Raw genomic sequence first — 13,558 nt, 5'->3', positions numbered from 1 at the left:
ACAACGGTCTCGCTCAACGACCAAACTCACGCCACAGCGCCCCCTGCAGCCGCGGGGGAATCATCGCAGCCACCCTGCCCGGCCCGGAGCCAGCAGCGCCCCTGCCGGCTGTGCCCGGAGCTGCACCAAAGGGGAAATGGCCTGCGGCCGAGAGGCTGGCACTGGGTCTCTGGGGCTGTTTGTTGTTAATGCCAGAGCTGTTGTTTGTGTTTGCCTTGCTATACATACTAGTAAAGAACTGCTGTTCCTTTGCCCACATCTTTACCTGAAAGCCCCTTAATTTCAAAATTAAAATAATTCAGAGGGAAGGGGGTAATAGTCTCCATTCCAAGGGATGTTCCTGCCTTCCTTGGCAGACACCTGTCTTTCAAATCAAGACAAGGTGAAAGCTGTGGTTGAGACACAAAAAATGTTTCAAGAAGTGCTCCAAAAAGACAGGAACCACACAGTCCTCCTCATTTCATTGCTAAGAAGCAACTCTGGCCACTGAGGAACTCTTAGGTACAATGAACACCTCCAAAACTACACGCAGACACCCCTCAGTGTTCTCCATCCAATCCAGATCAGTGTTACTTTACACCTCTGCAAAGCTGTGCATGCAGGACATGCTCTCCATTTCCACAGCATTTTAGTCCACAGCAACGATCAAGAATTGGCAACTTTCCCAGACTCACTTGGTTTCTCCCAGAATGACCCTCGCTACCACACTGTCTTTACTTTCCCACAGGCAAGAATGTCCATCATCTGCTGTTCCTGCTGCTCTTGGAAGCAGATGCAAAGGGAATGTGGCAGAGAGCTTGAAGGAAAAATGCAGCCTCACCAGAAGAAATGCGCTGGCATGAAGTACTCAGCTGACAGCTCTGGGAGAAATTTCAAATATGGAATGCATAAAGAAGGGATTAAGCTGGCCATAGAGAGGGGAAGGGGAGCCAGGAGTTTGGATCCCCTCTGGAGGCATTCTGAGCCTATGGGTTTTAGAGGTGTTACTAAAACCTGATGTTAGACACACAGACTTGCTTAACAAATTTACAAAAACAAAATCAAGAAAAATAAAAAAGCAGCTGCAGAGCATTGCCCAAGAGGGTTTGAGAATGGAAAACTTGTTTTACTGGCACTTAAAAGTTCTTGGCTTGCTCTTCCTAGCAAAAAACCTTGGTAGAAGATAAAAAAAAATTAAATGCATTAAAAACAAGAGTTAAAATTGGAAATGAGAAGTTGCACAGAACAGAGGGGAAAAAACCAAACCTCAAAACAACTGCACTTTCCTAACATGAGAGAAGTAGGGAATCAAACTGTGCCACGAAGCTCAAGAAGTAGGTAAGAACAGTTAGCCCCATACTGGTGCCCTCTGGGTGTCAGAAATTAAAGCCTGTGTGCAGCAGCAGCTCTGAACTGCAATATAACAAAATCTACTTCTTTAGAATGTCTGCTGTCTTCTGGGAAGGACAAAGACTTCTTTCACCTTAATAAAAAATGCATCTTCTCCAGATTATTTTCGTCAGAAATTGCAGTGTATCATCACAACTAAAAAACCTCCAGTATGTGTGAGGAAATGGAGACTGGTGGAGCCTGTTCCTGTGCTTAAGGAATGCTGCCCCTCTGTGCAGGAAGGTGTATGAGGATAGAGGAATACTCCTTACCTTTATTTATTGTGGGATGTCAGGCCCAGATTCTGGATGGAAGCAGTCAGTCTCACAGTGTGCTGTGCCAAGTGCCTGGAATTCAGGTAATAAGCAAAAGCCTTTCCCCTCTTCTGTGCTGTGTAGGAACTTGGGGAGTTCTTCAGGACTATAAATAATTAGTGCCAAAGATTTTTGGTGCAACAGATATTTAATTTGGAAGGGTTTGCTGCAAAACATCTATTACACATCCAGGTGTCAACCCCAAGGGTCCATTCCACCTGACCTTCCTGATAGTGGGTACCTCTTGTTTTACACCGTATTTACAACCATCTGGCTTGTAGGGGACTCCAGTTTCTGAACATGAGTCCACAGACACTTTGTCCTCAATCAGGCCTGAGAAGCTGCTGGCCAGCTGACAAACTCTGACTGAGTCCCCTTGGCCACAAGTGGCTTACCAGGAGCTGGCTGCAGCTGAAGGATAAGGGACAGGTGTCTTCCTTGCTGCAGGCACAGGGTCAGATGCCAATCAGCGGTGTAGGGCTCTGAAGGCTCCAAATAGCCTCTCTCTAATAATTAGAAGTCTCTAATAATAAAACTACCTGGTAGAGCAAATTAATCAAAGCAACACTGAAGGAGTGACAATAGAACAGGGGTCACTTTATTGTCAGGTGGACGAGGAGTTCTTCTGATGCTGTAATTATGTCTCAAAGAAACAGCAGCAGAAGTGAGTGATAAGGTGACTGCAAGCAGAGAACCCGAATGCCAGTATTCTTCCTCTGATGCTCACAGCCCACTGTGAGCAGTCCAGAAGGTGATCCTCTTGTAGAAGGACCCTCAGCCTCTTAGCTATTATCATGGAGGCAGTTTCACCCACTTGCAGCAACCTCCTGTTCAGGAAGCTCACTGCAGATGCCAGTGCCAAATTTCTGAGTTCCACCAAGGTTCCATCCTCTCTACTCACACTCATACAAGGACATCTTCTATAACTCCAGTTCATGGCTTGGCTTCCTCTACCTCAAGTTCAGTATCTTACACAAAAAAATCCTGACCACCTCTGCCACAACTCAATGCTTATTTTTTAATTGCTGCCAGGTTCTTGCTGGAGAACCAGTAAGCTAAGCAGGGTGGTCTGAGCTCCCAGGTTTAGCATATGAATATACTTGAGTTGCAAAAGGGGTACTCACACTTCTACATCACTAAAAACACCCATTGTATCAGGCACAGTTCCCATTTCTTTTAAAAATAAATATTTATAAACAAAAAGAAGAGATTCAGAGAACTACAAAGTTAAAAATTTTCCTGCCAACAGCACAAATGCTTCTCATGTACAGTCAAAGGAACAAGTTGTACACCAACATGAGCACTGTCTAAAAAACTCTCTCCTCATCCGCTGCCCCAGTCCATCTGCAGAGAGTTCCACATCTCCCTTTGCAGCAGCCAGCTCTTCTGCACTTCTCCAGGACTTGCACTGGAGCTGCTCAGTCTCCTTTCATGATCAAGTCCTCAATATATGCATCCAGTTCATCATCTGTATTAATATCAATGTCCTGAAACCAAAGCAACAAGGAATACCAGTGAGAAGTGAATACTGAGGAACAGCACAAGAAAAGAGGAGCCAGAGCAGCTTAGCACCTTCTGTTACATCTGACTGGCTCAACCTCTATGCCCCAACCTCCAGCACCCTCCAACTGCTAACAGCTGCAGTGACAGCACTCCTAGTTTTCCCTGTCAGCATCCGAAAGACAACATAGGAAACCCATCAGCACCTCATGCTCAAACAATTCACTCAAGTGATGTATTTACTGTACTGATTTTGGTCGAGGCAGGTTTGGTTTGGGTTCTTTTAGATTTAACACATTTTCGTAACAGGGAGAAACTGCTTCCAGATGCTTTCAGTAGCCTTTCCAGGTTGATCCTGATTTTATTAAAGTAGTTTTTTAGTTTAAAGTTAGTTTATTTATTTAAATGCTTTAATTATATATTTTCTATTTTAATTTCATAGTATAACTAATATATCAATTTCACCACAATACTTTTTTATATTGTTTGTTTAAAGGTTTGCATTTCTGTATGTGGAGTTCAGAATCTGCCCAAGAATGTGGCAAAAATTCCCTGATGAGCACTGCCTGTGCCTGGGGAAATTCTCAAGCAGCCTCACAGCAGAGAACAAACAGAACTTGTGCATTACATACACACCATGAGAAATCATTCTGTGAGAATTAACACACATCAGACTCCCGGGGCCTGGATCCCAAGTGTGGGCAGTGACAGCCCAAGCTGTTCCCAACTGAGGAAGCTGGAGCCCAGTGAGATGCTGGACTGAAACACTTGTAATGCCTGGAGAGGATGAGCCAGGTGGCTACTCTAAGACAGCTCATGGTTTGCTGCTACTCCTTACCCACCTCCTGCACTTTCTGCAGAAGGGCCATGATATTAGTCCTCAACTTCTGCAGTTTCTCCTCTGTTTCCCTCAGCTTCCTTTCTAAGTTCCGGAGGTTTTCCTCACAGGCTTTGGCCCGGGCATCGGCACGTGTCTGATATGAATTGCACAGGTTCTGCAGACCCACCTCATACTGCTTAAAATATTCTTTCTGCAGTAGACAAAACACAACAGGTGTCACATTAAGAGAAAGCATCAAGCATCACAAAAACATGAGCACTCACAGGCTGTAGAAGATCCAAACTCCTGACCCCCATGATCAAATCCTCCCTGCAGTGTGCCCCTACACACCCTGCCCACGCTCATATTTACATCTGATTTGCCTACACCAGCCAGCACAGAATTCACACAGCTTTTCACATTCTTCCAATACCAGAACTTCCCCCAAAGCTGCTTGAATTTAGATTAAGAGTGCAGTGTACTTTAAAAAGCATGAACCCACAGGTATGCTGCAGGCCTGACACCCCCTGTAAACTGTGAGTATCCTTGGTAGAGATCACCCAGACAACACAGCCTCTCACTGCAAGGTAGGGACAGCTACACTCACCAAAAACCCCAGACACAACCAAGGTGTCCTATGGAAGAAGCAGGAATGGTAACTCCAGCAAATGCCAGCAGATGCCTGAGTTAACAGAAGGGGAGGAGACAAGAGAGAGACTGCCAATACACACACTGCAAGTCTGGGAGTGCAAAACAGAACTGGCTTTGGTCATGTGCTCGTCTGCAGGTGGCTTTTTACATGTGCCTCCTTGGAAAGATCTCTCTTGGTGATATGTTGGAGAAGGAAAAAGTAAGAGAGGCCAGTTCCCTTGCCCTGCATTCCAGCCAGCACTGGTCCTCCCAGTACCAGGCTGCTGGTGGAAGCTCAGTCCCACCTGTCCTGTGCTCAAATAAACAGAGGTCAAAAGTCTTAGGGTGAGCAGCTGACTTGCTGGCAGTCAACCTGCTCTCCTGGGGAAGTGGGAAAGGGCTGGCTTCCATGTCCTCTCACACAAATGTAAATGGCCTATGAAGGGATTGAATCCACACTAATATTGTGGGTTCAATCCCTGTATGGGCCTTTTACCTAAGAGCTGGACTCAACGATCCTTGTAGCTTCCTTCCAACTCAGAATATTCTGTGAATCTGGGGATAATTATTTGTTATTATTTATAATTTTTAAGATTGTCTTTAGGTAAGTTATAAGGCTGGGAGCAAAACAAACAGATGTCCACCTCCTGCTCCTACAAACCTGTAACCTGGCTTCTTTTTTAGAAGTTTAACAGCAATGATTAATAATTTAAGACAGTAGCAGCCAACAGCATTCCCACACACATGCATGGTAATTAGAAAAATCCTCAGACAGCTCTTACAAGAATCAAGGCATCTCTCAGAGCTCTCATTCTTTTCCTCAGCCATGTTAGTCTGCCAAGGATCCAATGTATCTTTTCAAGAGTGCACTCCTGCATTAGCAAGACGCACATTTGCCGTAAGAATGGAGTATGTTTGGGGGAAACACTTAAACCTACTTTTCTAGAACTACTGAACTCACCAAGGGAAATGCCAACAACCCTTCTGAGCTCATGGAACTCAGCTCATTCTTGGAGATTGGAAAACTTGGAGGCAAGAAGTATCGCAAACAATTCCTGTGCAGGAAAACAAAATGTAAAGCCAGCGTTGAGAGTTTAATGGACTGAAGCAATCAGACTGCAGAGCTCACAAGATCTGCAGTGAACCCACCGAAGGATCTGGACTAGCAAGTCAACTGTTTCTTGGCTGCTGTTGGGACCAGTGGTGTCAGGCTCGATTCTGACACAATCCGAGGCAGAAGGTTCAGCCATGACCACCTCCTCTTCCTGCTGTGTGTCTGGAGCCTGGTATTCAGGAGAGGGAGGCTTCATAAGCCTTACATCCTCACTGCCCTTCTCTACCCTGAGAAAAAGTATTAAGGGAATGTCAGAAATCTTTTTTTACATTGGACATACCTGAAACACAGTTAACAGTTTCATCAGAACCTGTACCCAAGTGTCACACAGACCTCTAGACACAAATCACTGCCTCCAGGGCAGGCATCAGAGTGACAGACTGATGGAGTCTGTCATGCCCATTCCTTATGCAGCCATGGACAGTCCTGACCTCACATGTTTCCTGACATGACAGCAGCATATTTGTCTTTAGCATCTATGACAATAAAACAGGCCCTTCCTCGCAAAAAAACCCAAGCCTCCAAAATCCAGTAGCTCGAGACAGTTACCAGCGATCCCTTGGTGTGGTGTCTGTAGGGACATAATCAAACTTCACCTTCCACCGGATTGCATGCCTGACCCTTTCCACAGCCGTGACACGGCCTGTGAACCATTCCTTGTTCACACGCACTTCCACGTGCAGCCCCTTATCTGTGAGGGGGAAGCAAAGGTGTTTGTAAACATTCAGCTGCTGGAAAGCACATTCTACAGGAGCTCTAGAGATTCAGGCACATCAGCAGGGAGCACACCTGAACCTGTGACAATGCCCTCAAACAGTACAGACACTATCAAGACACAATGGGCACACAGGTCAGCTCCTGCTGAGAAACATGAAGATGTATGGAAATGAGCTGGCAATTCCAGATAGAAGGTTTCTCTTGTACTCCAAGCTGTTTGACATTGGCTTTACAGTCTAATGATGGGCTCTAGGACAATTTGCCACATGTTCCTAGTGGGCCACTTTCCAGACAGCTCTCTGGAAGCATGCTGAAAAGATGCCCTGCTCTGGCAGATTGTGCACTACCACCCCAGCTATCACCTTTCCTGGTGTCTCCCAGTCCCTCTTCTTTCACAGCAGTGCAGCAGATCTGGATACAGTCCTGAGCATTTTCCAACTGGCATGGCTGCATGATCCACTCAGGATGGGTGAACATGCCATCAGCTACACCCTGCAGCCCAGCCCCGTCCCTGACAACACGATACAACCATCAATCACAGACCTTTCCATGCCACAATTGCCACTGGTCTAATCAAAGGGTTCTCAGCCAAAATGTTTCACACAAGTTAGAGTAATCTTGGGGTTTGGAATTCAAATTTACACTATTTTTTATTTTAAAATCTCGTTAATGAAATCACACGTTTAACTGGTGCAACAGTTCTTTTCTATGTCAGATACTCGTGGCAGCCCAAGGGCCCATTTCTCACCTTTCTGTGCTTTCCTCAGTTCCAACAACTCTTCCTCTCCAGCACTGTCTGTGAGCTGGGAGCAGAGAGAGCTCACATTAGTTGCCTCCCATCAAGATTATAAACACCTGACAAATACCTTTTACTGGGGAAACCAGCACACTCTTACCTCCACCACCACCTCATTGGAATCCTTCTCTTCTTTCATTCCCAAAAATTTTCCTCGTTTTGTCCTCTCCTTTTTGGGCTCACCCTCCTCCTCAGACCCATCCTCTGGGATGTTAAAGGCCCTCTTTCGAGTGCTGGAGGGCTGAAGGAAGCAAACAAGCTCTAGCTATTAATTCCAGCCTGCTTCCAAACAAAACCTTCTTGCAACCAAGTTAAAACAAAACAAAACAAAACAAAAAAACATAAAAACAAAAAAAAAAAAAAACCAAACAAACAAACAAAAAAAACCACAACAACATCCAGTATTTAATTTGGTAGTTAATGAGCTTTTCTGGAAGGTATTAGAGGTACTACATCATCATGCAAACACTCACCCCACCACTCCACACACTTTTTTTTTTCCCTGGGGAAACAATCTGGTCTAACAGGAAAGAGATGAGACCAGTCTTCTCAACAGGTGTAAATGGCACCCTAACCAAAGAGTAAAATAAAAGTTCTCTTGTCCTGAGCAGTGCCCACAGTGCACATATCACAAGACAGAACAGACAGGCTTACAGGACAGTGGGTGAGGAGCTGAGGGGTTTAATCCCATTGACTCTTACCTGTAAACATCTGCCAGAGGCAGATTTCCTTACTGTTGGCACCTTGACTACTTTTGGATTGGGTGTCTCACATGAGCTTTTGGGGCTCTGCCGGCCAGAGAGCGACTTCATGCTTGTACCTGGTTTAGCAAGAGTTTTTAAAGTGCTGTTAGACTTCCCAGCTGTCACAATGTGATGGTGTGTCCTGGAAGTGCTGGCCTCCTCCTTGAAGAGCATGCTGGCTAACTTGGGGGAGCTGGTATTTGGACGATCCAAAGAGCTCTTTTTCAGCTGAGTGCAGGATTTGTGAGGAGGTGAAGATCCTGGTGGCCTGCTGGGAGCATTCTTGATTACATTAGGCAAAGGAGGAGATCGTGGGCGCTGAGTTTGGGTATGCTGAAACAAAGGAGGGTAGAGAGAGTGGAAGGGTAGAAGAGTGGGGAACTGCTGTTCAGAACAGCTAAGGAAGCACAAAAGACTAAAAAGCCTACAGCAGAATCCCATTTACCTCCCTTGAAGGCCGTGTGGTCACTTCCAGAGGCAGTTTCTTTAAGTCAGCCTGAGATAGAATTGGAGTGGTTTTCTACCAAAAAAAAAAAAAATCAGAAAGTTCATGTTTACAAGCTGCCAGGGCATCCCAGCAGTCTTCCAGGCTAAAACCAACAATTATATGGTGTTTTTTGTGTCCTTCAAGATACATCACTTCAGCTGTCATTTCCATTTTCCCAACAGAAAATTAAATGCAAGCTGAGATGGTCCATTTCTGTTGTTAGAACAGCCCCAGTCCCATGAAGGAACATAGGTGGTTTCAGACTCAGCAGCAGCCCTTTGCACAAGGAAATCCATCACGCCTGCTTTGCTTAGCTGGAGACCTCCAGACTCACCTGCAGAGCTTCCAGCTTTTTCTGCTGCTGGCGTATTTTCTCTGTCAGTTGTTTCTGCTTTTCCTCATTTGATTTCAAGTCTTTTTTTAGAGTTCCCAGTGGTACCTTCTGCTTCTGCTCTGCAGCCTCACATCTAGCATGGAAGGAATGCAAGACAACCTCAGGAAGGACAGCAGAACCTGTATAATCTCATGCAGGATTATCCCAACATCCCATTCCAAATGCAGCAGGAAAGCCACTTGCCTTTCTGCAGTAACCACAATCTCAAAAGCAGTGGTTTTCATCTTGGAAAACAGATATGAATTAAGGATCAAAAGCATAGTTGCTAATAAAAAAGCATTTATGCTGGGAATCACCAACTCAGGGCCCAGGAACTGTGACAGTTGTGACAGCTTCTGTACTGCATCTGTACTCCAGACTTTTTCAGCAATTTTCCTTCCTATCAGTTTATTTCTTCATATCAGTTCTTCTTTCTACAGACTTCTTTCCCTTCATAAAGGAAAGCACAGTACCAGAAACCCATGACTAAGACGTTACCACAAGCCTTCCAGTCTCAGATGCCTTCTGCCTTGCCATCCAAGGCCAGACAGTGTCCTTTGCAATATCCTGTAGCTATTTGCCTTGTCCTTTGCTTTCCTGTAGCTGTTCAGCCTATGGCCTACAACAGTGGTGAGCATCCTATTCTCCCAGGTCCTCTCATGTGCAGAATCCTGGAAGAGTCCTTGAGAAGAAGGAAAACAGAGATAGAAAGTACTCTCTCAAATAGACTGGCATCACCTTTGAAGTGCTGGATGAGCAGCTGGCCCTCAGGAGCATTGCCAGAGGACAAAGAGGGGACTGAGCCCAGGCTCGTCTCCTATCACCAAACAGAGTCATGGAAAGACAGACAAGGATCAGCGCTGCTGAGGTAAAGTCATAGAAGAATGATTTGAGCCAGGAAAGCAGCAGATAGCCCTTTTACAACACAAGAGATCCAGCAGATCTCACTCTACACTGGAACCAAGCTGGTAACCTGCAGATCTGAGTCTTACTAGTAAAGGGAGAACCCTGCTCTCACTGTAGAACACTCAAAGCCCCAAGAAGCTGGGGAGAGATGATTCTATCAAGATCTCTATCTACCAGATATACATTGATCAGCTTTGTGAGTGAGAAGGAACACAAGCATCAGCCTCTGCCCTGCTGAAGCACTTTCCATAGAGTGGTTACTTCCTTGGCTAAGGAAGTGTGTGTCATCACTACAAAATGATTGCCTGACACAAAACCTGCAGTTCCTAAAGATAAAGTTGAACAAGTGGCACCATAAACAGGTTTCCCAGCACACAAATGAGTCTTCCAGCTCATGGCAAGGCTGGAAGCATTGCCAAGCTGTGTCTTACAGCACAGTAAAGAACAAAAGCAACTTGAGTTCTGAAGAAAAATTCATGGCATCCAAATCCAGAGACTGCATCACTGGAAGCAGCAAATCAGAACAAATGTATTATCTTGGTAGTCAGAATGGACTAAAACCAAGACTCTGATAGTGCTCAAAGAGCTTTGAGACACACAATCATCTTCAGCTGGTGCTTCAGCCACCCATTCAAACGATATTTGGGATCCAACTGGATATCAGATAGTAGAATAGAAGCAAGCAAGCCTGACATTATTTCACAGTGTGAAACAGGGACACTGCCTTCTCTGTAACAAAGTGAGTGATGGTGGCACCTGGTGCTGACCTCAACACAGGCAGTGGCACTGGAGGGAGTGACTGCTTCCCATGACACAGACTGAGAAGGGCATTCAGCTCCCATGATCTGGAACACCATGCCACGAGCAGCCACTGAAGTGTAGGTAGACAAACCAGAAGGGAGGGGAACAGCTCAGTGCCAATAGCAGACACTGTGCCGAGGCAGCCAAAACTATCATATGATCTCCGATGCCAGGAGAGTCTCAACACCTGACATTGCTCTGACATTGCTTCATTTCCAATTTGGCTGGATGAGACCCTGCACAAAGCCTCACAGTACACAAGCTTGAGAATGCCAACCATGTGCTTCTCAAATCCTGTCATCCTTCAGACACTACAAATACCTGTAATGGTCAGGACACAGATATGAAGGTGTCCAAACTCTGCACAAGGACCCAACAGTGCAGCACTTGGAATTTGCCCCAGCCAAAAGCCAGAGGAGTGCTGGAGAAACTTCTGCTTCATATAAAGGACACAACTGCACTCGCTGCTGGAAAGCACGTATAAGCCTACTTAATCAAAAAATATCCTAGAGTTATTTATTCTCCCAGAGTAAGACTCCTGAGATCCCTTTTGAAGCTAAAATAACCAGAAGTTTGGCTCACCAGTGCCAAGTGCCCCATCTGCCCTTTCCCAGCTTCCTGCATGGGGGATGTAGGATGGCACAGCATGCAGTGCGGAGGTACACAGACTCACTCCAAACAACACCTCAACATGTTCTCACGTGAGAAGTAGCCACCCACCCCCACACCCCCGCATTTTCAAGGTATTGCAAATTAAAAAAATCTAAATTCTTTCATCAGGAAATCAAGTTGCTGCTAGGTGATACAATGAAGACCCCATCTGCAGACAGAAGTGCAGAAATATAATGGCAGTTGAGGGGACCTGAATAATACCCTTTGATGGCTACCCTCAGGCCATCCCAGGAACTGCCATCCCAGAAGCTGCCAGCCCATCTAGGGTCCATTTCCATAAGCCCAGAGGCCCAAAGGCAGCTAGGGGGATGTGAACTGGGCTTTTTGGGAATTGTGGAATGCAAATCTGTTCAGAGGAATAGAAACCCTTTTTGGGGTCCTGCCAAGACTATCCTACAGCCACCTCAGCCCCGGTATCTGGTCAATGGGGGCAGCCCTCTGAAACATCTTTTGGACCAACACGAGGAACCAAAAGCAAGTAAAGGAAAGGACTGAGATTATTTGGGAAGAATAAATATGGGGGGAAATAGACTATAACAAGGGCCAGTTGTACATAAACCTTTGGCTGGTCAGTACACCTCTGTGTACTAACCTCCACGTCTCCCCCTTTCCTAGGCAAGGGACTCTGTTCCGCATGCACACCTGTGTACTGGGGTACAAGTGCTAGCAGCTGGAGCGGGACCACTGGCCCCAGTGACCCATGTGTGACATTCACATTCTCTGGACAGAGAGACATAATTCTGTCTCTCAAGAGAAGCACAGAGAGAAGAGAAAACAATCTTTATCTCTGCTCCTTTGTTTTTCCCATGGGGAATGTGGTATGGAGATTGTTTACCTGAAGTGATTGCTTGATTGGACTCTGGTAAAGGTTGTTTGGGTTCAATGACCAATTGGCTCCAGCTGTGTCTCGGACTCTCAGCAGAGAAGTCACCAGTTTTGGTCGTTAGGTAAGTAAGAAGTAAGTATGTAGAATAGTATAGTATCTCTTTAAATAGTATATTAATGTAATATAGTATAGCTTTAATAAAGCTATCCTTCAGCCTTCTGATCTGGAGCCAGACATCATCATTTCTTCCCTTTCCGGGGTCACTGCATTTTTACAATACCCATGTGCCTGAGTGCCACCAGCTGCTGTGACTACAGGCAAGTGAATGAACATGAGCCACACGAATGTCAGGCCAAAGAAACCAACCAAGAGGCTACCTGGGAGCAGGGGAGGGGATGTCTAAGGGTGACCTGCAGGAGCTGATTACTGGAGACACCAGTGTGTCCTGCTCAGCTGATGGAGATGGGTATAGGGGTGTAGGCGGAACTGTGGCTGTCTCTAGGCAGAAAGCACCTGGGGAAGAGCAAGGATCCCGATCCAATCAAGACAGAGAGATCCCCAGTGTGAGACACTGGGAGGTCTGGAGTGTGTGTGTGCTATGTGTAACCACAGAAGGAGGTCTGTACACCTCCCCCCTGGGACTGCAGGCCTCAGGGCCCATCTATCCCAGCGGAAGTAACCAGAGGCACAGGATCTGGAGGCCAGGTATGGACATCAGTATTTCCACTAGTGGTCCTTCATCCTGACGAGCCAAGAGGGAAAAGGATGAAGCTGCTGGTGTGGTCTGTGGGAGTGCTGCACATGCCTACCTGTGCTATCTGTGTAGGGCTGGATGTGTGTATATACATTGTCTGTGTTTGTGTGTGTCTACAAGCAACATCTTCATAACCTCGCTACTCCTTCCACCTGAAGGGCTGGGGATGTGCCAGCCCCTTAGGTTCCAGCATTTTGTCCAGGAACATCCTCAGCACTGCCACACTCCTCAGAGCTCTACAGCAGGAACTTTAGATACACATGGAGCAAACAGGGAAGTCAGCACAGGTGTTCTTCAACTGGGATGTATCAAAAGGAAGAAGCCAGAAAGTCAATACTTCAAAATAGCATCAATATCCTGTAGAATTTTCAGCCACAGATGTTAAATTTTTTATTCCAATCAAAAGTTACTGCCTGGACTCATCCCCTTTGTCTTTAAGCCCTGAGCCAAGGGACCTGAGTTACAGAGGAGCAGCTTCCCTTCCTTACACAATACAGACAAGAACTGGCTTCCAGCAATGTTGCTTTCCACAAAGAAGCAGTCTAGAGCAATCATTTTCCTCACTCAAATAAATGACTAGATTCTACCTACATTTTGTAACTGTAACACACATCATTCTCAAGTGAACCACTGTGCTGCTTCCTCAAGCATACAAAATGTCCCTCCTGGGGTCATCCCAAACAAGTGGAATTGCTGCAGTTTGCTGTCTGATGGGTGGGAGCAGTAGGAGCAATAAA

The 13,558-nt window shown here is 45.9% G+C and overlaps 1 protein-coding gene across 3 annotated transcripts in view; it reads right to left on the bottom strand.

Annotated features, from left to right (window-relative positions):
* Nucleotides 1–2,258: 2,258 nt before the first annotated feature.
* The window catches only part of MORC2 (MORC family CW-type zinc finger 2), a 48,119-nt gene continuing 36,819 nt past the window's right edge, over nt 2,259–13,558 (bottom strand). For 2 of the 3 annotated variants that reach the window (XM_068177899.1, XM_068177900.1), the window contains 10 exons: nt 8,824–8,956; nt 8,448–8,522; nt 7,961–8,335; nt 7,360–7,500; nt 7,212–7,266; nt 6,296–6,437; nt 5,782–5,973; nt 5,594–5,687; nt 4,025–4,213; nt 2,259–3,169 (listed from right to left, as the gene is read on the bottom strand). In XM_068177899.1, the coding sequence (XP_068034000.1) occupies nt 3,101–3,169; nt 4,025–4,213; nt 5,594–5,687; nt 5,782–5,973; nt 6,296–6,437; nt 7,212–7,266; nt 7,360–7,500; nt 7,961–8,335; nt 8,448–8,522; nt 8,824–8,956 (1,465 nt within the window). In that variant the 3' untranslated portion in view covers nt 2,259–3,100. Of the gene's footprint in view, nt 3,170–4,024; nt 4,214–5,570; nt 5,688–5,781; nt 5,974–6,295; nt 6,438–7,211; nt 7,267–7,359; nt 7,501–7,960; nt 8,336–8,447; nt 8,523–8,823; nt 8,957–13,558 lie in introns of all 3 variants that reach the window. The other variant, XR_010994873.1, reaches the window with a different exon arrangement.

Source organism: Anomalospiza imberbis, unplaced genomic scaffold (assembly GCF_031753505.1).
Source record: "Anomalospiza imberbis isolate Cuckoo-Finch-1a 21T00152 unplaced genomic scaffold, ASM3175350v1 scaffold_117, whole genome shotgun sequence".
In the NCBI taxonomy this organism is placed as follows: domain Eukaryota; kingdom Metazoa; phylum Chordata; class Aves; order Passeriformes; family Viduidae; genus Anomalospiza; species Anomalospiza imberbis.
This window is presented reverse-complemented; position numbering and strand designations above follow the sequence as displayed.